Source organism: Schistocerca piceifrons, chromosome 9, assembly GCF_021461385.2.
Source record: "Schistocerca piceifrons isolate TAMUIC-IGC-003096 chromosome 9, iqSchPice1.1, whole genome shotgun sequence".
NCBI classification, from domain to species: domain Eukaryota; kingdom Metazoa; phylum Arthropoda; class Insecta; order Orthoptera; family Acrididae; genus Schistocerca; species Schistocerca piceifrons.
This window is the reverse complement of record NC_060146.1, coordinates 224,293,008-224,319,266: the sequence shown is the minus strand read 5'-3', so window position 1 is coordinate 224,319,266 and position 26,259 is coordinate 224,293,008. Positions and strand designations below refer to the sequence as shown.

Genomic DNA, 26,259 nt, shown 5'->3' with positions numbered 1-26,259 from the left:
ACCTCGTCTCCTACCTTCCAAACTTCACAGAAGCTCTCCTGCGAACCTTGCAGAACTAGCGCTCCTGAAAGAAAGGATATTGCGGAGACATGGCTTAGCCACAGCCTGGGGGATGTTTCCAGAATGAGATTTTCACTCTGGAGCGGAGTGTGCGCTGATATGAAACTTCCTGGGAGATTAAAACTGTGTGCCGGACCGAGACTCGAACTCGGGACCTTTGCCTTTTGCGGGCAAGTGCTCTACCAGCTGAGCTACCCAAGCATGAGATACTGGCAGAAGTAAAGCTGTGAGGACGGGGCGCGAGTCGTGTTTGGGTAGCTCAGTTGGTAGAGCACTTGCCCGCGAAAGGCAGTCCCGAGTTCGAGTCTCAGTCCGGCACACAGTTTTAATCTGCCAGGAAGTTTCATATCAGCGCACACTCCGCTGCAGAGTGAAAATCTCATCTTTACAACTGTTTGTGTTGACAAGTTTGGACTCACAAGCCCATTTATCCTTACTGTGGTAGCTGTACGATCTGCCACTGCTGTCCTTACAATACGACGATCCTGGAGGACTTCTGTGCTCCGCGGGCGACAAGAAACTCGTCTACAGGTGTATCATTGCTGCACGACCGAGGCTGCACGAACACATCTCCGTGGTACAGCTCCTGCTTGCTTCAACGTTTGCATCACACTGAGGCCTCTGGCTTTGAGCATTTTCTGTTGATGGGTAGACACAGGTGGTGCTCTGGTAGCTATGCCACTATGCTACCTGTTGGCGGATAACTCTGAAATCATTAACATCCATTATCATCGAGGTGGCATATGCCGTCATGGATCACAATCGACGTCGTCTTTTCAGCTGTACTGTTTTTTTCCGGCAATGTATTTGTAAAGACAGTTCGTTATAGGAGCAAATCGTACGTTCCACAGGAGTTGCGGCAGTCCGACAGCCATGGAGGTGACGGGGGAACCGCTGCGGCACCCACTGGCGCAGAAGTTCCTCGCCGCCCTGGAGCACAGCCGGAAGGACGGCTACGTGGTGACGCAGCCTGCCGGCCTGACCATGCCCAGGGGGTTCCTCGCAGACGCCGGCCGCATCCTCGACTTCCCCGTGAGGCCGGACGACGTCTGGGTGGTCAGCTTTCCCAAGTCAGGTGCCATGTCAGTCTGTTTTTATCTGTGTCTGTCTCCCTGCACATGTCTCTGCATCTCTCTCTCTCTTTGTCTCAATTTGTGTGTGTGTGTGTCTTTCTGTGTCATGAGAGTCTGACGCTGGCCTGATAATGACGTTAAGCTGGAGCGGTAGCGGTGTTGTTCCAGTACATACTGAGCGAGCCATTGTAGGTAGCTAGAGAAACGGGGCGTATCTTACAAATGGAACAAAGCCATAGTCATTTTCGTTTCCTAGAACATCGCTTTGGTGCCCGTAATTATAGGTGTGCCTCGCTTTTTTTTGTCAACACTTTTCTAAGTGCTTTCCGCTCTATCACTGTGGAGGTCATTCCTCGATGCTGCAACACATGCCCTCCCGTCCTCCCCCTTCTTATTGTCAGTGTTTGCAGAAATTTTTTTCTCTGACGATTTTGCAGAGAACCTCCAAATTCTTTATCTTATCAGTCCACCTGATTTTCAACGTTCTTGTGTATAACCACATCTCAGACGCTTCAATTCCGTTCTCTTCCACTTTTCCCACTGTCCTTAATTCAGTACCGTATGAAGCATTTGGAGCACCCAAACATACATTTTCAGAATTTTCTTCCTCGAATAAAGATCTGTGTCTGACACCAGAAGACTTCTCTTGGCCAGGAATGCCATTTTTGCAGTGTAAGTGTGCTGTTTATGTCCTCCTTATTGTATTCCACCTGGATGGTCGTGCGTGGGTCTGCAGCCGTAATTTAGAGGGTAGGCCGAATGTAGGAAGCTAGGAGGAGCAGGTGAGGTAGAACTCTCGGTACTGCAATTAAAGTAAAAGTAGTTTTACTGTATCTCAACACAATACTAAACGTGAATACATAACTTTGTACTGAGGAGCACGTAGGTGCGAAGCCGGATGTATCAAAGCCAACTGAAGTTACACAGGCGAAATCTGTAGTGGCTCGCCCACTATGAAACAATGTTGGTTGGTCGTCTGCTCGAAACCAAAATGGGCTGAATGTGGAGCGGCGCTCGCTGAGCTCCACAGTGTTGGCTTAGAGGGCGCTGTGGTCGGCCTTGTTCGTCCGCTCTCCCAGGGCCAACCTGCGAGGGCGCACCTACGTTGTGGCATCGTAGCTATCGATACCACACTCCTTTTTATGTCCGTCATTGCTTATTTTGCTTCCAAGGTAGCAGAACTGCTTCAATACGTCTACTCCGTGTCACAAATTTTGATATTAAGTTCCTCGCTGTTATCATTCCTGCTACTTCTCATTACATTTGTATTTTTCTGGTTTCCTCTCAGTCCACAGTCTGTACCCATTAGAAGGTTCATTCTTTCCAATGGTTGCTGTTACTCTTCTTCACTTTCACTGAGCATAGAAATATCATCAACGAATCTTATCGTTTATAGCCTTTCGGCCTGAATTTTAATCCCATTCTTTCATTCTACCATTGCTCATTCATTTCCACCATCGCTTCTTCGATGAATACAGTAGGACCCAAAGACTGCATACCTGTCTTACACCACTTTTAATCCGAGCACTTAGTTATTGGTTTTCCATTCATATCGTTCCCTCTTGGTTCTTGTACATACTGTACGTCAGCCGTCTTTCCTTGTAGCTTGCTTCCATTTTTTTCTAAATTTCGAACATGTTGCGCCATTTCACAGTGTCGAACGCTTTTTCTAGATCGACAAATCCTATGAGCATACCTTGATATTTCTTCAGTCTTGTTTCCATTATGAAGTGCAAAGTCATAAATGCGTCTCCGCCATCTTTCGCGGTGGTTGCGAATAACACAGTATATCTCAGACCGTGTGTGTCAACCGTCCGCATTGTTTTGATTACAATCGTCCTATACGTATAATTACTTGTTGGAGATTCATTGCACTTACATGGAGCGGATACTTCCACAAACTTGTATCCATGAGGTCCAAACACCTTTCAAGATTGCTCTGTATCAGCTATCTCTTCAATGTGTTATAGCCTTCAGCCTTTGGGCACAACGGCTGGAAAACCGAGAACGTTTTATTCGTGTATGCCTTCGCGAAAGACTCCGAGGACAAATATTCTTTTAGTGTTTCACGCGAATTTTACGTGATATAACTACAGTTGTATCGGTTGCTCGGCAATCCATAGGCTCTACACCGAATGTTAAAATCGATAAAGGTAGCAACTGCTATTCTAAACTCTCTAGTTAATACGTTACTTCTGAACATTTTCAAACAAATTTAATCTGAACGAGGAGAATATTTGCAACTAACATTTTTCACTATGTCGTTTGAAGATTCTGTATCGTATTTCTTCACAAACAGCATAATGTTGCTTATAAACTTTTAGTTCGCGTAGCTATCCTTTTCAGAGGCATAACATACCTCGTGCTATTCGCTTCAGTCGAAGTGTGATTCAAGATTCCATTTAAGGTAAAAATGCTTCAGTAGAATAATTCAGTACTTTCATTACACACAATCTTGTGAATAATTCCCAACACATTTCTGTAATTTCTGAATACAATTTCTCCCACATCACTTTACTACATACTATTCGTGTGCTATTACATGTGAATATTGATACAGGTAACTTCTGTATCCATGTCACTCACTTTAATAAGACATACATAACATTTTCTCCTTGAATAAAAAACGCATGAATTCGTATTTGAACAACAGTCGCAGTGTGACAATGGTGGGCAACTTCTCAGCCTGCAGCACCTGTGCCGGGAATTCCGTCGCTCTTGCGTTTGCCTCCTCGCGACCACAAAAAAGGTAAAACACAAACAGACGCAGCATTCAGTATCGAACTGTGTCTTAACACTAACTTCTTTTGCCATGTATCATAGTGCGCATGGGTCAGAGCGTGCTGATCGCCTGCGTAAGTATCAACACACTTTACCTTTCCTAAGGCCAAACTGATCGTCATCGATCAATTTCTCAATGTTTCCCCCATTCTTCTGTACTTTACTCTGTCATCAACCTGGATGCATGTAATGTTAAGGCGACTGTGTGACAATTTTCGCGGCTATCTGCCGTTGTTATCTTCGGAACTGAGAGGGCGATATTTTTCCGAAAGTTTGATGTCGCCACTCTCATAGATTCTACACATCAACTTGTACAGTCATTTGGTTCTCATTTCCCACAGTGATTTTAGAAATTTCGTTGGAATGTTTTTTTTTATCTCAAGTCTTTTAAAATCTGAAACCGAGTTCCCCAAGTCTTCCTTATCGCCTCCAACTTCTTCTTCTCTCATGTCATTAGACAATTCCTCCTCCTCAAAGAGGCCTTCAACATATTTATTCCCCCACTGGCTCTTTCCTCTGAGTTTAAGAGTGGACTTCCCAATGCAGTCTTAATATTACCATCTTGCTTTTCATTGCACCGAAGGGTGGCTTGATTTTTTATATGCTTAGTGAGTTGTTTCAACAATTATTTATTTTCCAAGTTCTTCAGATTTTTCCTGTAGCCATATCGTCTTGGCTTCCCTTGCACTCCCTGTCCATTTCTTTCCTAAGTGATTAATATTGCAGCTCTCCTGTCTTTTCCTGAACATTTTTGTACTCCCTCCTTTCATCTATTACCCAAGGATTCTTCGGAGCTACGTTCCTTGTACCTATGTCTGACTCTCGAACATCTGCGATTGATTGTTTTAGAGCTGTCCATTCCTCATCACCTTAACTGTCCACTTTTACATCTTATCGGAGTATCCACATCCTCAGCACACTTCACACGCGTCTCAAAATTCCTCAGTACTTCAACATGCCACTTTCTTCCTTAATGGTTATTCAGTCTAATTCTCTTCAACTTCAGTCTACTCTTCATCATTACTAAATTATGATCTGGGCCTATATCTGCTGCTGGTCACATCTTACATTATTTCTCCACAAACACACTTAATTTCATGCATGTGCTATTGAACTGATAAGGGTTTAAATTATTATGGATAAGCTTTTATGGAAAAATAATTTGACTGTGAAATGGGCTATGGATCTTACGATATTAGTATTTGATTATATAATATACATTCATTTATTCCTCTTCAGTCTCTTCCTGACCACCCTGTATATCCTGGTTTTCTTTTTATGTGCGCCTTTTCAGTCACTTTATATAAGAGGGATTAGGATCCCTATAGAGGCATATAAACATCAGTTTCCTCCTGCTAAATATGTAGATAAAATGGGAAATACATTTGAAAGTACTAGTATGCTGTGCTTTACCGTGGCTTATGGAGTATTTATATAGCTGCAGCTGTAGACAAGTTTCGAAATTCCTTCCATTTGCATTCTCTTTACTCAGTCTTTGCTGATCCGACAGGGACGACTTGGACGCAGGAGATGGTGTGGCTGCTGATGAACGACCTGGACTTCAGAACAGCCAGGCAGGTCTGCCTCCCGGAGAGGTCCCCGTTCCTCGAGTGAGTAGGCCGGACTCGGCTTTGATGCAGCGAGTGGAGAGAAACGTTCCACACTCTGAGGTTTCCCGTTGTTCGCCCCATCCTCAGGTATTCAGCCCTGGTGCCGGAGGAAGGCAAGGCCGGCATCGCGGACACCATAGAGCTGGCCCAGAGGATGACATCACCACGACTCATTAAGAGCCACCTGCCTCCAGCGCTCCTGCCGAAGCAGCTTTGGACCATCAAGCCAAAGGTAGGCAAACGTGGGTATCTCCTTTCAGAAATAGTCTCCTGCAGACTGTGGGGAGGGGGGGGGGGCGGGGACCACACACTGGTATAATAAATTCATACTAACTCTCTGTGAAATCTTCCCGAAAAGAATAGCTGAGGGCTACTTTGATGATTGCACCACATGCTTCACGTGGTCAACTTGCTTTACACAAAGAGTGTAACTCCACAATAATTTTGATAATTAAAATAAATTAGATCGAAAAGGAATTTACAAAAGAAAAACCTCGAACTGGTTACTACCGTCTTACTATAAACCTGATGGGTCAAACAATTGTATAAGCACTTGGTACTGGTCTCACAAAGTACACCCCACGTGGGTTGAACATAAAGAAAAGTTGCTATACTGAAAAATATTGTCAAGACGAGACGTTATAATCTCACGCACATTCGCATTTAAGATTGATGATCTTAGAGTTACTGATCAACACGTGGTTCCACTTTACTCACAAAGTAGTGACAAAGCAACTACTGGAAGATATTCTGAACTTCACACTCGAAATACACTGCGTTGCAATTTAAGATAATATTAGATGTTTTAGAGCTAAACCTGAAATAAAGGTGATTAAATTTCCAGTTAGGCCGAACTTAAGAAATCCATTGTCCTACAGACTTAGCAGACACGCGCTTAGCCGGAGATCTTACCACTTCAGACGCTCGACGCGGACAGACTGCCGTGGTCCCTTCCTGAGGGTGGCTCACAAATACAAACGGAAGTGGCCAGAGGGGCAGCTCCCTATACCAACATGACAAGGCACGGACAGGACCATACTAAGAATAGAAACCTCTCTGCTTTTAGAAAGCGTAGCTACCTGTTCCAACGTTGGTCCTACTGTTCTCTAGCAGACAGGCTTGTCTGCTACCATCAAGCATGCAACTAGAAATACATTTGCTCATTCATCCTCTCACACAGAAGGGAAGGGGGATGACAGTATCTTATCATATACAGCATATAAAAGAAAGCGGATGTAGGTTCCGTATGAGACTGTGTGACATGAATTACATACAAATGTGTTTTAAAGTGTAGTAGTGTGACAGATCGTTCTTGTTTATGTGTAAAAGTAACACGTTTCACTGCTCAGTCTCCTCCCAGATAGTCAGAAACACCACAGTAAATTTAGAAGAGGAATTTATGCCGTAAATGACAACAGATTTAAGAAATTAACATGAAAGGAAAACAACAGAGACCTTTCATAACCCCAACGCTCCGGGAAAAGACTGTGCAGGGAATTTTCTGGCCATGGTAGGACATTCCCAAGCAGGCTTCTCACACCCAACTTAAACCAAAAATGTAAAGAAAATGCAAAAGGTCACCAGCTACTTGCTAAAACACCATAGTTTCAACACATCTTTAGAATCTACCAATTTCAAAGAGAAAAAAAAACAATCTGTGACACCTATTTAAAAGATAGTGTAGACCTAATTCGATCAGCAAGTAAAAACAATGGTTCCTGTGTCATTAATGTGATAACGATTTCTGGTTGTTACCCTTATGGAGTTCAGCAGTATTTGCTCATTGCAAGAGCCTACTGATCACAGGAAAATTTATGACTGTTTATTAACAAGTAAAATTTATGAAAATAGCAAAGGTGCCACAGCAATAAAAAAAACATGAAAATAACATCAGTATTATAAAGCAGAACATTACAATGCACAATCCGCAAGGGCAAAAAAGAAAGATAAGAGAAAAAACATGTTTTACAAAGTGGTTATCGCAAAAAAATTCTATATCTTATAAAACTAATAATTTGTAGAATTAAAATAACTTTGTGGCACTAATTTAATCACTCTACTATATTTCAGTTAGTTAGCAAACAATGATCACTGTGTCATTATACTGAAACTACAATTAATTATGTGATTGTTACCCTTAAGGGGTTCCTCATTATAAATATGCCCCATGCAAAGGCTAATCGATCACAGTCCAATGAGAATGAATAGCTATCTGACTGATAAACGAAGCAATGCCACAGGAATGAATTTACGAAACAAAATATCACAAATCTAATACATCACACAAGAACAAACATTGATCAATAAAACAGCTCTGAAAGTACAATAGTGAATGTCTAAAAAAACACCAATAAATAAAACACCTGCAAAATACAAGAGTCAAAGTCTAAAAAAAAAACAATAAATAGAAGACCAGCAAAATACAAGAGTCAGTCTCATAAACACCAATAAATCGAACCCCTGCAAAACACACGAGTCAGAGTTTCTCTGACAGAAACACACGTATATGCATTGGACTAAGAACCGTATATTCACTGTTCATTGATACACTCAGTAGTTCCACTGTTCCGAGGCACAATATAAGGGCAGGGGGGGGGGGGGGGTGGTTCGTCGCCGCAGCTGTCAGTAGGGATTTTTGTCCATCTGTTGCATGCAATCCCGTCGTCTCTGCCCTCTCATGAAGTTTCTCTTGGTGGCCCATGTCACGTACATCTCGATTTGGTTCCATGTTTGTGTTGTCAAATTCGTGCGATATCCTCGTTTGACACGCCAGGTTGATATTCCTGGGCAAGAATGACACTTAATGGCTCTTCTTTGTGCCACCCTTAGCTACCAGAGAACATCGAACCATGATTTACTGTCGCTTGACAATGGGCTTCCGCCAAGAAATGTTGATAGTCGTCGTTGACGTCTGAAAATTTCTCTGGACAGTACCTGTCAAAAGGCTCCATGCCTCTTTATCCCCTGTCGTCTGTCGTTTCACCGCGCCCGTCTCGTCACGGTCGCGTGCTTGTGGTGCGTTGCCAGCAGATGGATTTCCGCGCGGTGGACCGCTCGCCCATCTCAGGTCATCGCCTCCACGAAGGGTCGCACTGGTGTGGCCGGCCATTAGCTCTGTGTGCAAGGAAAAGTGTTTGCCCCGCAGTCCTTCTTTTGTTGTCGACCGCGCTCCCGAAGTGGCCCGGTTGACAGTGTCCTGCTGGGAAACCCACCTGTTTACAACTAGTTCTCCTCCTCGCTGCTCCCACTGTCTCGTAAGAGTTTAGCCGGTTCGCTTTCACGTTCTCAACTGCATTCACAGAAATTGTCCATCATAGTTATGTGATTACAAAATGTCATACATAATACCACTTAGTATTGTCTTTTACAATTTTTTAAGAACAAAAGTGAGACTTAAATTTTTTAATAAAAAAGTTAGATGAATCGACAATATAAAAATAAAAGTTAAATGACTTGACAATATAAAAAATAGAAGTGAAATGACAGTATAAAAATAAAAATTAAATGAACTGACAATATAATATCTAAATCCACATCACTAATGTGGTTCACTTGCGTTTTAATAAATCAAATGCTACTTATTAATTCACTAAAATGAGTAGAATTTTGCCTTGTGCAAGTATAGGTCAGGACAGCATAGGGTTCACATGTTATTTACACACACACACATGCACACCTGTTGTCTATACTACAAACTAACTACCCATAAACATGTATTACTAAAAATTCTGCTTCAATCCACTACTAGTTAATTCAACAAGCTACTTCAATGCTACTTCAACACAGTGTTTATACCACTACAACATTGTTCTAATTCGTCCTCTTCTTGACGCTCGCGGCATACGTCTTGTCACATGATAAATATGGAGAAACGTTCCTTAAACGTACATAGTAGAAAGAACAATGGTTATTTGAACGTCAAAACATTTATACCAGTTCACACACCTGGTAAGAGACTCGCAATTATACATTAATCATACTCATATGTTTATACATAAAACAGAAAGACAATTTCATCTAAAATTACGTTATCACAAGAATTAATCACACAGATGACTTTGAGAAGGGTAAAAATATTTTCATTATACAGGTTATACTACATTTTCTTACCCATTTCGTTCCTTCTTTAAGTTACCTTTCGCTTCCAAATCAGTTATTTTGCCTGTGGTGGTCATTCTGGATTCATTTCTCATGAATGGCAAAATTGTGGTCACCTCTATTCTGTAAAACAGTTTCATCTTAACATCCTATTGAACTTACAACTGACACAAAAGATCCGAATCCTCCTGTAGTTTAAATGACAAATGTTTTGCTTCATCCTTATTACATTAAACAAAGCTTTCCTTCAGCCTCTTAGTCAAAATTATTTAATCTTCCCCGTCAAGAGGGAAATTTCTTCAATACAAATCATATAGGCTGCAGTGCATCCCGCACCAGCGAAAACAGTAAGCTGTAATGCTCACAGCATCAGCAAAACACATAAACGTCGCTTTTCTAGGACAAGTATTAACGCAGAATAATTTTTCAGGCTCTGGCTCAACATCAGTCAAGTCTACAAAAAGGATCCATATTTCCGTTCCATTCTCCATTTGCTGGAAAACTGCTCGTCATTTGACTGCCATAATACTATTTCAGGGCCACGTAAATTACACAAACCACCTTGAAGGGAATCAATATACTGACGAAATCCACAGACAGCCTTTTACATACTCAGCTATAAAGAACAAAAAAGATATATCATCAAAATTAACATATCATCGCATATTGGGAAGCCATTGGTTAAACAATCGTATTAATGCATCCTGTTTTCAAAATTCGAAACTTACTCATTCCTTTCTTAGAGGTTTCCTATCTTAAAATATTCATACAGCACGCATACTACAGTAAGAGGTCCTAATTTATACTGACAGATATAGAATAGTAATAGATAGATAGTAGCACTGAAAGCAGAAAATCGGAGACAAGGCTACTAACAGCTGGGGACCTGGGTTTGCCAGACCCATAATACCCACAGATCGGATATTCCCCCTGAGTTTTGCATTAATTCAACACAGATTTTCCTTCTCTCAGGAGCGACTCTTTTCAATTTACACCAAAAAACCATAAAAAGCATTTCACTCGTTCACAAAACCTTTTATCTTCGCATTTGAACCAATCTAAATCCTAATTGCACAAAGAAAGAAAAAAAAACTAAAAACATCACTTCAATCAATCACATAGAAACATCTTTATCATTATTTTTACCAACATATTATTAAAAATGCATACGTCACAAATTTAATCAATTCTTTCTCCTCACCGTCCTGTCTACTTCTCACTGTCCTTTCTACTCATTTGCCATGTCGCTCATTTGTTCCGATTGGGCGCCCTCTGCGCTGATCGTTGGTCATTGCCGGTTTTGTTCATTTCCATTTGCTGGATTATGTCTAGGGTTAGCCGGCCGAATTTCAACATCATGAGGTGCTCTGCCTACAGTCCTATTCCCACCATGTTCATCGTAGTACCGATTCTGGTTGCCGTACCTGTAGCGTTCACGATCTTGTCCACGTCCTCGATCATTTCCGTTGTTCCACCTGTGCTCGCGAGTGTTACCCCAGTTTCTATACGGCCGGTCCCGATTATTGTTCCGTTCGCGTCGCGACGACCAGTCACGCCGTTGATTAGTACTACGGCCACGACTGCAATCGCGCTGCTGTGCCCCGTAATAACTTTGTGCCTGATTAGGCGGACATTCTCCTGTATTGTATTCCAACTCTTGGAGAAGTGTCTTAAACGTTTCCACGTCCTCTTTGCATCGTCCCGCAAGAATGACGTGGCGCAAGTGCATCGGCAATTTGGTGATGCATATCCTAATTAGTTCCGCAGGCCCGTATGGGTCGTATAGAAACTGATTTGCCTGCAGCATGTGGTCGAATAGGCGTGCTGGGCTACCGAAACCAGACTGGTTCAAATTTGGCAGCATAATTATGCCATGCTTGACCCTATCTTGTGCCGCTTCCGACCAATAGGCGGACAGAAAGGCTTGTCGAAACTCCTGAGTAGAGTTGCAGTGACGCGCTGCCGACTTCATGCAAATCGCCGGTTCGCCTTCCAAATATCCACACATATATTCTATCTTATGTGAACTTGCCCAGTCGGGGGAAAGACAGAACTCAAATTGCTCGAGCCATGCTCGTGGATGTATTCCTTTTTGCGAATTTCGAAATATCTCAAACTTTCTCACCGTAAGGAAATGTTTGAAATCAATTCCCTGCATTTCCTCCCGGCGAGGCCCTTGAATGTTTCTATTTTTCTCATGTCTGCCCCTCAAAATACATTCTTCCCTGTCGTCAAAATCTCCCTCGTGGCCGGAGTCCCTCTCTGCACTGTTCGTACGGCTATTTTTAGTGCTATTGGCGAGTTCGGAATCACACCCAATGCGGCTTTCCAGATGCGCCACGCGTTCTTGTAATTCGCCTGTTACAGCTTTGTGCCGCCTGTTCACTTCGAACTGTCCCTTCTGAAATCTAAGAAGCGGACACACTTCTTCGGTCTCTGCGACCGCTACGGGTGTAGTATTGTTATCGCTCTCCATCACCATCATTGTGCCTACGATGTCCGCTAATGCCGCAACCTTATAATGTATTTGTCTGTTGTCCTCCGCCCCAGTCTGCTTCAATTGTTGCTGTTCGAGTGCATGAATCGCTTGGCTGTTGTCCGCTACTGTGTTGCTAACGGACGCGGGACAATGCGTTTCCGCCTCCTGGACCCTGGAGAGTACCTGCTGGTATTCCCTTTGGCATTCTTCTCTCAGCGCTTGGAAATTCCTAAGTAGCTGTTCTTCGCTCTCTTTCGATTCCACATCACGACTCCGCTTGCCCTGTTCTAAGGCTTGCAGACAGTCATCAATTTGTTCAAATGTATGGCCTAATTCTTTCATAATATCACTTTTTATTTCACTTGCCAGATTGTTTATTCTTTGTGAGATATCATCGGACGCTCTCTGCATCGACTTGTTGACTTTATTTGTCTGCTGGATTAGTTTTTCGTCTATTTGTTCGCCTAGCTCACGGATCGATTTTTCAGATTTGTGCGTCATTTGATCGCCTAGCTCTCGGATCGATTTTTCAGATTTCTCTGCATTTTCTTTATTTTGTTGCAATAAGGCTTTCATGAGTTCTGCCAAATCAATTTGGTTAGTTGGAGGTAAATTAATTTCTGGCTCTGATGTGAGCCCGTTTGTCCTGTTTTCCATTTCCTCTGAAGTATTCCCCATTGCATTTTCGGAACCGTCCAACGCGTTAATATTCGAAATCAAATTATCCCCTTGGTCCATGTTGCTTAAGTTGTTGGACTGCCTACTTTTAGCTTGGTTACGTGTCTGCATTAGTTCAATTTATACCCGGTACGCAACACACTAATCAGAATAAATGTATCCCCCAAAAATCACGACAGTCACACGGAAGGTACCCAACCCAGTACGCACTTTTTCACACGCAAAACAAATTTATGTCTTTCATCGAAGTCAATGCAATTTACAAGCGAAAAAAAATACACACACACACATAAAACACACAAATATAGAAAACAAAACAAGACAAACAACACAACGCCGCTCAACAATGCCGTGAATCTTTTGAAAGTCTGCTCAGAAACAACGCAGGTAAAAAAATTTAAGATTATACAACGCTCGCAATCTAACGTTTCAGAGATTCCAGAGTCTAGCGAAATCACAGAACAGGGTCGCCATGTGTAATGTTGTTGCTTAATTTGTTCTGATTTGCGGTGGTGATATTCAAGACCATAAAAGTGGGTTAAAAGCTGTGAGCTGTCTAGGGAAGTTAACCTTGCATTACTGAGCAACTGTTTCACCAGGTATCCAGTCTAGCTTACCAAATTTCCAACCAGACTAACATTAATTATAATCTTTTAATCGACATACGACAACTGGTGTTTTATATATATATATATATATATATATATGTATATGTATTTGCGGTGCTGATATTCAAGACCATAAAAGTGGGTTAAAAGCTGTGAGCTGTCTAGGGAAGTTAACCTTGGATTACTGAGCAACTGTTTCACCAGGTATCCAGTCTAGCTTACCAAATTCCCAACCAGACTAACATTAATTATAATCTTTTAATCGACATACGACAACTGGTGTTTTATATATATATATAATCGACATACGACAACTGGTGTTTTGTATATATATAATCGACATATGACAACTGGTGTTTTATATATATATAAAACACCAGTTGTCGTATGTCGATTAAAAGATTATAATTAATGTTAGTCTGGTTGGGAATTTGGTAAGCTAGACTGGATACCTGGTGAAACAGTTGCTCAGTAATGCAAGGTTAACTTCCCTAGACAGCTCACAGCTTTTAACCCACTTTTATGGTCTTGAATATCAGCACCGCAAATATATATATATATATATATATATATATATATATATATATATATATATATATATATATATATATAAAACACCAGTTGTCGTAAGTCGATTAAAAGATTATAATTAATGTTAGTCTGGTTGGGAATTTGGTAAGCTAGACTGGATACCTGGTGAAACAGTTGCTCAGTAATGCAAGGTTAACTTCCCCAGACAGCTCACAGCTTTTAACCCACTTTTATGGTCTTGAATATCAGCACCGCAAATCAGAACAAATTAAGCAACAACATTACACATGGTGACCCTGTTCTGTGATTCCGCTAGACTCTGGAATCTCTGAAACGTTAGATTGCGAGCGTTGTATAATCTTAAATTTTTTTACCTGCGTTGTTTCTGAGCAGACTTTCAAAAGATTCACGGCGTTGTTGAGCGGCGTTGTGTTGTTTGTCTTGTTTTGTTTTCTATATTTGTGTGTTTTATGTGTGTGTGTATTTTTTTTTCGCTTGTAAATTTCAATGATCAATGTTAAAATAAATTTCCAAATATAAGCTGATATATATATATATATATATATATATATATATATATATATATATATATATATATATATATATATAAGAGAATTTAAATAAAAAGAAATAAATCAGCTTATATTTGGAAATTTATTATAACATTGATCATTGAAATTTGAGCATATTAAACTTAATTCATAATTAAACTGGTGCCTTATTTAGGATTGTGAAAATGTGAGTTTGTAATCTTACAGAACACATCAAATATGGAGCCAAGATTGGGAGACTGCATACAACACTGCATTCATAAAATAACACACGAAGAACGTTGAAAGACATGCAAGAGGAAATTAACCACAACCAACCGATTCAATTTTCACCCAAAGAAGTTACGTTCATAGCACAATCCTGTCCGTCATGTAATTACCACACACTGGTATAATAAATTCATACTAACTCTCTGTGAAATCTTCACTAAAAGAATAGCTGAGGGCTACTTTGATGATTACACCACATGCTTCACGTGGTCAACTTGCTTTACACAAAGAGTGTAACTCCACAATAATTTTGATAATTAAAATAAATTAGATCGAAAAGGAATTTACAAAAGAAAAACCTCGAACTGGTTACTACCATCTTACTATAAACCTGATGGGTCAAACAATTGTATAAGCGCTTGGTGCTGGTCTCACAAAGTACACCCCACGTGGATTGAACATAAAGAACATAAAGAAAAGTTGCTATATTGAAAAATATTGTCAAGATGAGGCGTTATAATCTCATGCACATTCGCATTTAAGATTGATGATCTTAGTTAGAGTTACTGATCAACACGTGGTTCCACTTTACTCACAAAGTAGTGACAAAGCAACTACTGGAAGATATTCTGAATTTCACACTGGAAATACACTGTGTTGCAATTTAAGATAATATTAGATATTTTAGAGCTAAACCTGAAATAAAGGTGATTAAATTTCCAGTTAGGCCGAACTTAGCTGGAGATCTTACCACTTCAGACGCTCGACGCAGACAGACTGCCGTGGTCCCTTCCTGAATGTGCCTCACAGATAAAAACGGAAGTGAGCAGAGAGGCAGCTTCCTATATTAACATGACAAGGGACAGACAGGACCATACTAAGAATAGAAAGCTCTCTGCTTTTAGAAAGCGTAGCTACCTGTTCCAACGTTGGTCCTACTGTTCTCTAGCAGACAGGCTTGTCTGCTACCATCAAGCATGCAACTGGAAATACATTTGCTCATTCATCCTCTCACACAGAAGGGAAGGGGGATGACAGTATCTTATCATATACAGCATATAAAAGAAAGCGGATGTAGGTTCCGTATGAGACTGTGTGACATGAATTACATACAAATGTGTTTTAAAGTGTAGTAGTGTGACAGATCGTTCTTGTTTATGTGTAAAAGTAACACGTTTCACTGCTCAGTCTCCTCCCAGATAGTCAGAAACACCACAGTAAATTTAGAAGAGGAATTTATGCCGCAAATGACAACAGATTTAAGAAATTAACATGAAAGGAATCCAACAGAGACCTTTCAATGTCTGTGGCACTATCTCCCCTATTTCGCGATAATACAATAGGAACCACCCATTTTTGAATTTTTTCGATGTCATCCGCCAGTCTCACCTGATGTGGGACCCACACCGCGCAACAATACTCCAGAATAGCATGGACAATTGTGGTGTAAGCATTCACTTTAGTAGATCTGTTGCACCTTCTAAGTGTTCTGCCAATTAATCGCAGTCTTTGATTTACTCTACCACAACATTATCTATGTGATCGTTCCAATTTAGGTTATTTGTAAGTGTAATGACTAAGTATTTAGTTGAATTTACAGCCTTCAGATTTGTATGACTTATCGTGTAATAGAAATTTAGCGGATTTCTTTTAGCACTCATGTGAATAACTTCACACTTTTCTTTATTCAGGGTCATTTGCCACAGTTTGCGTCACACAATTATCTTATCTAAATTATTTTGCAATTCTTTTTGGTCATCTGCTAACTTTACAAGACGATAAATGACAGCATCATGTGCAAATAAGCTAACAGGGCTACTCAGATTGTTTCCTATGTCGTTGATGTTTGTTGTTGTTGTGGTCTTCAGTCCTGAGACTGGTTTGATGCAGCTCTACATGCTACTCTATCCTGTGCAAGCTTCTTCATCTCCCAGTACTTACTGCAACCTACATCCTTCTGAATCTGCTTAGTCTGTTCATCTCTTGGCCTCCCTCTATGATTTTTACCCTCCACGCTGCCCTCCAATACTAAATTTGTGATCCCCTGATGCCTCAGAACATGTCTTACCAACTGGTCCCTTCTTCTTGTCAAGTTGTGCCACAAACTCCTCTTCTCCCCAGTTCTGTTCAATACCTCATCATTAGTTATGTGATCTACCCATCTAATCTTCAGCATTCTTCTGTAGCACCACATTTCGAGAGCTTCTATTCTCTTCTTGTCCAAATTATTTATCGTCCATGTTTCACTTCCGTACATGGCTACGCTCCATACAACTACTTTCAGAAACGACTTCCTGACACTTAAATCTATATTCGATGTTAACAAATTTCTCTTCTTCAGAAACGCTTTCCTTGCCATTGCCAGTCTACATTTTATATCCTCTGTACTTCGACCATCATTAGTTATTTTGCTCCCCAAATAGCAAAACTCCTTTACTACTTTAAGTGTCTCATTTCGTAATCTAATTCCCTCAGCATCACCCGAGTTAACTCGACTACATTCCATTATCCTCGTTTTGCTTTTGTTGATGTTCATCTTATATCCTCCTTTCAAGACACTGTCCATTCCGTTCAACTGCTCTTACAAGTCTTTTGGTGTCTCTGACAGAATTACAGTCTCACTCCCTTCCCAACCACTGCTTCCCTTTCATACCCCTTGACTCTTATAACTGCCATCTGCTTTCTGTACAAATTGTAAATAGCCTTTCGCTCCCTGTATTTTACCCCTGCCACCTTCAGAATTTGAAAGATTATTCCAGTCAACCTTGTCAAAAGCTTTCTCTAAGTCTACAAATGCTAGAAACGTAGGTTTGCCTTTCCTTAATCTTTCTTCTAAGATAAGTCATAAGGTTAGTATTGCCTCACATGTTCCAACATTTCTACGGAATGCAAGCTGATCTTCCCCAAGGTTGACTTCTACCAGTTTTCCATTCGTCTATAAAGAATTCGCGTTAGTATTTTGCAGCTGTGACTTATTAAACTGATAGTTCGGTAATTTTCACATCTGTCAACACCTGCTCTCTTTGGGATTGGAATTATTATATTCTTCTTGAAGTCTGAGGGTATTTTGCCTGTCTCATTCATCTTGCTCAGCAGATGGTAGAGTTTTGTCAGGACTGGCTCTCCCAAGGCCGTCAGTAATTCTAATGGAATGTTGTCGAGTCCCGGGGCCTTGTTTCGACTCAGATCTTTCAGTGCTCTGTCAAACTCTTCAAGCAGTATCATATCTCCCATTTCATCTTCATCTACATCCTCTTCCATTTCCATAATATTGTCCTCAAGTACATTGCCCTTGTATAGACCCTCTATATACTCCTTCCACCTTTCTGCTTTGCCTTCTTTGCTTAGAACTGGGGTTCCATCTGAACTCTTGATATTCGTACAAGTGGCTCCCTATTCTCCAAAGGTCTCTCTATTTCTCCTGTAGGCAGTGTCTATCTTTCCCCTGGTGAGATAAGCCTCTAAATCCTTAAATTTGTCCTCTAGCCATCCCTGCTTAGCCATTTTGCACTTCCTGTCGATCTCATTTTTGAGACGTTTGTATTCCTTTTTGCCTGCTTTTTTTACTGCATTTTTATATTTTCTCCTTTCATCAATTAAATTCAATATTTCTTCTGTTACCCAAGGATTTCTACTAGCCCTCGTCTTGTCGTTAATATAGATCAGGAACAGTAGAGGGCCTATTAACCCGCCCGGGAAGCCGAGAGCGCTAATGCGCTGCTTCGTGGACTCCGGTAGGCGCGCCGGCCACGGAACGAATCGGCCCGGCGGATTAACGATGGGGGCCGGTATGCCGGCCAGCCTGGTTGTGGTTTTTAGGCGGTTTTCCACATCCCGCTAGGTGAGTACTGGGTTGGTCCCCACGGTCCGCCTCAGTTACACGACTCACAGACATTTGAAAAGTTCGCTATCTTTCACTTCTGAAACTAACACAGACTGCTACTTATGTCCTGGTGGGTTGGGGGTGGTTGCAGAAAGGGCATCTGGTCACCCTCTGCAATTAACATTGCTAAATCCCGACCCCGCGTTGAAATGGGATAACGACCCAAGGAAGAAAGAAACAAAGAACAATAGAGGGCCTATAACACTTCCTTGGGAACGCTGGGTATTACTTCAGCTGTACTCGAAGACTTTCCGTCTACTACTACCAACTGTGACATCTCTGACACAAAATCACGAATCCAGTCGCACAACTGAGGTGATATTCCATAGGCACGTAGTTTGTTTGGAAGACACTTGTGGAACGGTGTGGAAAGCCTTCTGGAAATCTAAAAATATAAAATCCACTTGACATCCCCTGTCGATAGCACTCATTACTTCATGAGTATAAAGAGCTAGTTGTGTTTCACAAGAACGATGTTTCCTGAGTCCATTCTGACTTTGTGTCAGTAAATCGTTTTCTTTGAAGTAATTCATAATGTTCGAATACAGTATACCTTCCAAAACTCTACTGCAAATCGACGTTAGTGATATGGGTCTGTAATTCAGCGGATTACACCTATTTCCCATTTTGGGTATTGGTGTGACTTGAGCAATTTTCAGTCTTTAGATGCGGAACTTTCTGTGAGCGAGCGGTTGTATATATTTGCTAAATATGGAGCTATCACATCACCATACTCTGGAAGTAATCTGACTGGTATACAATCTGGACGAGCGGCCTTGCCTTTATTAAGTGCTTTAAGCTTCTTTGCTACAGAGAGGATATCTACTTCTGTGTTTCTCATCTTGGCAGTTGTTCTTGACTGGAATTCAAGAATATTTACTTCGTCTTCTTTGGTGAAGGAGGTTCGGTAAACCGTGGTTAATAACTCTGCTTTAATGACACTGTCATCAGTGACTTCACAGTTGGTATCGCGCAGTGAAGATATTGATTGCGTTCTACCAGTGGTGTCCTTTGTATATGACCAGAATTCTTTGGGTTTTCGGCTAGATTCCGATACAGTAATTTGTTGTTGAAATTATTAAAAGCATCTCGCATTGAAGCACGTGCTATATTTCGAACTTCTGCAAAACTTTGCCAATCTTGGGGATTTTTCGTTGTTTTAAATTTGGCATGTTTTTTTCGTTGCTTCTGCAACAGCGATCTGATCCGTTTTTTTGTGATCAGCACCATCATTTATTAATTTATGTGGTATGTATCTCTCAATTGCCGTCGATACTATCTCTTTGAAAACATTACACAACTTTTCTACACTTACATGATCAGATCGGAAGGAGTGAAGACTATCTCTTAAAAAGGCGTTAAGAGCATTTCTATCAGCTTTATTTAAATAGATATGCTTTGCGTTTCTTTTTGATGGTTGTAGGTGTTATGGTATTCAGCCTAACCGCAACCGCCTTGTGGTCACTAATCCCTGTATTTGTTATAATACTCACTATTTGTCCAGTATTATTTGTTGCTAAGAGGTCAAGTATGCTTTCGCAACCATTTACGCTTTGAGTGGGCTCATGCCCTAATTGCTCAAAATAATTTACGGTCCCAAAAGGGAAACCCGCTTTGACAAAAGGGCAGAATGTTGAGGCCCAGCTAACGCAGCGAGAGTCTCTGAAATGGCGAACGTGGTCGGCGTTTAGCATTTTACTGTCGTGGGCACGGTGAGAATGTGGTTAAAGAATGGTGAGCGTATGCTGACGAATCATCTGCTCTTCCTCGTTACAACACGTCAGCGGATGTGTCTGCATACGCCGTCACAGCACGGCAGCATGAAAAGTGAACTGTAGCGTGGATGCGTTCCAGAGGGGTCAGTTTTGTGCTGTGGGTGACATTCGCCTGTAACTCCATGGTACCTGACGTAGTAATCAAAGACACCATGACAGATGTCGCCCACGTGAAGTTATTGCGCGACGTTTAATGATTACAGAATATGGATTGGGAGTACATCGAAGAAAGAGAAGTGACAGAAGTGACAGAAATGATAACAGCGAGAAACTTAACATCAGAACTGGGGATCAGGAAGCTGACGAAGTTAAGGGCTTCTGATACCTAGGCATCACAGATACCCATGACGGACGGAGCAAGTGGGGCGTGGAAAGCAGACTGGCGCTGCCAAAAAAGGCATTCCTGGTCAGGAGAAGCCTACCAGTACCAAGCGTGACATGAGAAAAACCGAAGCAGAAGAAAAATGATGCGTTGGCGATTTCGTGGTGCAGAAAAATATATTAGGTGGAGTGATAAGGTAAGGAATGAGGAGGTTCTCTGGTGAACCGGCCAAAGAAAGAAAGCACGAAATTACTGCCAAGAAGAAGGGACAGGGTGATAGTACATCTGTTAAGACATCAGGGAGTAACCTCCATGGTAATAGAGGGAAACGTGTACGTTATGAAGACACTGCTAGTTCTGAGTGGCCACTTTTCGTTCCGTCCCCTTCATACATATCTTTGCTGGAACAGATATTTTTTGTCCTATAGTATGAAGTGTGACTAGGTGGCAATGTCATGTTATGATCTGAATATCTTATTATAGTGTTTACTGAATTTTTTTAAGTACACAATAATTTTCTGACAATCTTTGTAATAACGGTGATGGAAATGGAATTGCCGTGTGGCTAGGGCCTCCCTTCGGGTAGACCGCTCGCCTGGTGCGAGTCTATCGAGTTGAGGCCACTTCGGTGACTTGCGTGTCGATGGGGATGAAATGATGATAAGGACAATACAACACCCAGTCCCTGAGCGGAGAAAATCTCCGACCCAGCCGGGATCGAACCCGGGCCCTTAGGATTGACATTCCGTCGTGCTGACCACTCATCTACCAGGGGCGGACAATAACGGTGATAAATGTAATGGGTTAAAGAATACTGCCATACGAACAGCCAGAGAGAGAGAGAGGGAGCTACATAGACAGTCGGACAGACAGACTGTAGGAGTGACAATTTCACGCAGGTATGCAGCTAACAACGTGTCGGTGTTGCTTCGGGAAAAACGTACGCAAAGAACTGTCAAACTCTTACGTTCCGAATACAGCATGAACTTATCACTAATGAGGGCATTATGGAAATAAAGTGTCGGACTGTTCTGAGTAACGCAAGCTTCGTGGACTGCCATAAATGACAACTCGCTGTAGTGGACAGTCATCGTTGTCTACACTCTCGAAACCACAGTGAAGTGCATGGCAGTGGGTACGTTCCACTGTACCAGTTATTAGGGTTTCTTTCCGTTCAATTCACGAGTGGTGCGCGGGAAGAGTAATTGTTTAAATTTCTCTGTGCGTGCTGTAATATTAATCTAATCTTGTCCTCACGATCCCTACGTTAGCGATACGTAGGGGGTTGTAGTTATTGTTTGAGACTGGTACAGTACTTCAAACTTTGCAAGCAGGATTTCTTGGTAAAGTTTACGACTATCTTTATCAGTCTGCCAGTTCGGTTCCTTCAGCGTCTCTGTTATAGTCTGCCCCGGATCAAACAAACGTCTGACCATTCGTGCTGCCCTTCTCTGGTTGGATTACGAGCGACAAACAGCTGAGGACATAGGGTGCAAAGGCTACTCCGAGATGAAGAGGCAGACACAGGAGTCAGAAGACTGATGAACGCCCCTCAAAAAGAAGAAAAATGTTGGATGGTTTCGCCAGAACAATGTTTTCTTTTTTCCAGAGATCCCCATCTAAGCTCATCGAGCATCTCCGCTACACAGGAATTAATTTACACTCTGCAGGAGGGTGTGCGCTGTTCTGAAACTTCCTGGCTGATTAAAACTGTGTGTCGGAACGCTGCTCGAACACTGGATTTTTGTCTTTGCTTTGGAAGGTGGGAGACAAGCTACCGGCGGAAGTGGAGCTGTGAGAGCGGGCCGCGGGCCTTGCTTCGCAGCTCAGTCGGCAGAGCGCTGGCCAGGGCCGGGCTGAGATCCCGGGTTCGAGTGCCGGTCCGATACACAGTCTTAATCCCGCTGAAAGTCTCGTATCAGCGCACACTTTCGAGTGGCCTGTACCGACCCCGACAGCGCGTCTTTCGTTTCGTTCCGTGTCTGGTGTCACGCATATTCGATAAGGGCAGCAGACACTGCAACGGTACCCTAGAATAGGTCGCACTGTTACGTTGTGTGCCATCTCCTTTAGAGGTTGAAACGTCCCCTTACAAAAATTATACATGACTGTGCTTAAACTGACACACAATATTTTTAGCGCAACGCAATCTGACTTTCAGAAATCCCTACAAAAGAATGGTCCTGACTAACATTAACCTATACCTTTCACAAATCACTTACCTCACCAAAAATCTTCGTTACTCGAACTACTGCAATACAGCGAGCGCCACTACTGCCAGGTAATAAAAGATTCAAACTACTGAAGGCACTAACTACTGATAGGCATAGTTAGCAAATGAAAGATTTTGATAGAGAACAAACAATATATTTACCTTAATAGTGTTCAAAAGTCATAATATATATAGCAGTTCATGACATCCAGTCTTACAAATTTCAAAACTCCGCCATTTCTCTCCCCACATCCTCCACTGCTGGCGGCTCACCTCCAACTGCGCAACAGTACACGCTGTTAACATCCAGCTGCCCAACACTACAATGGCAGACAACACTGCAAACTAGCCACAGACTGCACACAGCACAGCCAGTGATTTTTATACAGAGCGCTACGTGGCGTTACCAATAAAAAAACCTATACAGCCTACTTACATAGCCCTGATGCTCCCCGTAAAAAATTTTACAAATAATTTTGGGCACTGGCCAATAATAATTTGATAAAATTTTTCGTAATTACAATAACAAAGATATCAAATGCACGCACTTATTGATACAATGTTGGTCAAAAGCTAAAATTTTCTCACAGTCCATAAAGACAGTCCTGATCATTCATCACAGTAAAATTGCAGTATTTTTTTTTTCTCAAAGTCTGAGCAGTAAAAGAAAATTGACATGGAAGTAGTGGATTTCCATGCAGTGTTGAAGAAGTAGTGTTGTCCTTCCAATGGAAAGACAGTGCTGACTCTTGACATGCAGACAGGTAATGGGCCATAACAGAGTCAGTCGAAGTTTTGAAGAATACTGGTAGATAGTAGGTAGCTCATCACAGAGCAGGCCCACTGCAGTCCTGGTAGAGATTACGGTATTGGTGGGCCATCAGAGGTGCAGACCCACTGTGGTCCTTGTAGAAATAATGGTATTGGTGAGTCATCAAAGATGCAGACCCACTGTAGTCCTTGTAGAGACGGCCACCAACCATCTGTTGCGACTGTGCAGGTGCACAATCACCATCGAAGAGTGTTGCGGACAATATAGCAAGTCCATAAACCACCACTTGTGCACTCACAAAATTTTTTTTTGAAATGTCCTTAGAACCAGCAATGCTGTTATCCAGTCCCTTGCTGAATTATCAACACACATGCAAGCACTAACAGTCCCAACTTCTCACATACTGTGCATATATTATGACCAACAGAAACGTGTGCAGTGAAATGATACTTAATTTGAAGAACTGGTGTCTATACAATTATAAATTTACAATATAAGAATACAATTACAAAGGTACAAAATACATCATTAAAGAACATAACAATACAGATAACATTTGTAGTAACACAGGCTTTACAAAAGAATAGAAATAATCATATACATCAGTGTTACATGAATTATGACATAAGTACATACATAAAGATCAGAATAACTTTTGAAACATCACCTTCACATATGAGCAACAAAACAGAATAAATAATGTCTAAACATCTTTACAAAGTAAATAACATATTATCAGAAAAATTCTACCATGTAACTCTCATCAGATAAACACATAAAGACAGGAAGAACACATAGCGGAATAACAGAAAGGGAAAGGACAGGGTTTGTTTTACTCCAGTATCTTGCAAACAAAACTTTCTTTACTTCTTGGAGATCTCCCTTCGTTCTTTAGTATTTCAAAAAGTGCTATCTATACCTGCTTTCTGAACTTCTTTCGTAAAACTTCTCAATGCATTTCTTCCAATTCATCGCAACTCATTCTCTTATATAGTCTACCCCTCTTAAGCTAACTTAAATCTACTGAACTCAGATGCTAAACTAAAGGACGAGGCAATGCAGCAGCACAAAACAATTAACGCAAACAGCAATGACAAAAAAATGCAAATTGGCAAAGCAAGCAATAGTAAATCTAAATTAACAGAGTAATTGCAATATTACAACTAATATGAGCCAATGTGCAGCAACAAGAAAAATAAGTCAGTAGTAAAACCGGCTTAACAGAGTAACACAAAGTGAAATTTAATAGCACTATGCCTGGCAAACAGCAGCAGCAAATGGAATAACTAATATCTAAACATGACAAAGCTCAAGCAGAAAAAATAGTACACTAAAGACAACAATGCAGATAAGGGAGATGTCTATTCACATCTTAATGTCTATATAATTAAAGTGGTGCACCACTAAAACTTATTCTATGAAATAAATTACCAAGTACTTGAAAAGAAAATTATGTATGCAGTTCCTGTGAAGGGAAATGTCTTTTTGTGCTCACTCATTTTTTAAATTATTATTTACTGGATCTGTAGACAGAAAATATTTATATTAATTAGTACATCTATAAAATTTTATTTTAACCAATGCTGCAGTGCAGCTAGAAACTAGATGTTAAACAAAATAGGCAAAACAAGTCGTGAAACATCATTCACTAGCCAAATGGCATTTCCCAATGCAGTAAACAATCTTTCAACTAGCAAGACAATAGATGTGAAATGTTTCTCATCATTTCATTTCAGTAAATATCATAAATTAAGATCTATACAGTGTAATCATGTTTTCAAGTTTGAGCGTGTCGTATTTGAGATGCTTTCTACAAAGAAATGTCAATAGCGAGGATAATGGCCTCTTTTTTTCTCCACCTGTGCCTCTGAAAGGCACACACTAATAGCTTTTTTCCAGGCGACAGTCACGCAGCTGGGTGCCCACGACGCATTACGTGAAGGTGGTCACTTAACTTTCTTACCGAAATATTTACGACACCAGTTTGCACTACAGTGACAGTCTCATATAAAAAATTTCACAGGTCGAGAATTTGCGTTGCAAATGTGTAGAAACGAAATCCTGTAACAGTGTCCAAAAAATATTGGTCGGCATTGTGATACATTCACACATTTACACACATTTCATAACTCTTAAAGTATGATTCTTGGTTTCCAACATCCTTCTTCACAAGTCAGAGTCCCTAACCACTACTCATTATTCCTTACCTTATTACACATATGCATATTCGTCGACACTTCTTCAATATTTCATTATAATAAATACGTAGCATCAGCTTATTGATCATAAACATACCTCAACAGCAAAATACACATGGTCGTCATAACAATAACATCATAACACCTCAGTCAAATCTCAAAAACGTCGTAGCTTCCTCCAATAATATCAAAACCTAAAAAAAATTCTCTGCTCATTTCAATAGCGTCATCTACCTCAAACGTACTTTAAAATCATGATCCCATACCAAATACATCATTCAGAGCTCTCATAGTATCACAATAGTTCCAAAAAAATATGAATAGTTCACAAAGTACAATTTCATAAGTGTGAAGTTATTCAACTGTGTAATTGCGTAAACATATGTCACTGACGTAGTAAATAAAAATTTTCTTTCTC

The 26,259-nt window shown here is 41.0% G+C and overlaps 1 protein-coding gene across 1 annotated transcript in view; it reads left to right on the top strand.

Moving 5' to 3' along the window:
* The first annotated feature begins 933 nt into the window (after positions 1-933).
* LOC124716884 (luciferin sulfotransferase-like) overlaps positions 934-26,259 on the top strand; it is a 57,132-nt gene continuing 31,806 nt past the window's right edge. Inside the window, exons 1-3 of the mRNA XM_047243437.1 lie at positions 934-1,135; positions 5,425-5,524; positions 5,612-5,756. Of these exons, the coding sequence (XP_047099393.1) occupies positions 934-1,135; positions 5,425-5,524; positions 5,612-5,756 (447 nt within the window). The remainder of the gene's footprint in view (positions 1,136-5,424; positions 5,525-5,611; positions 5,757-26,259) is intronic.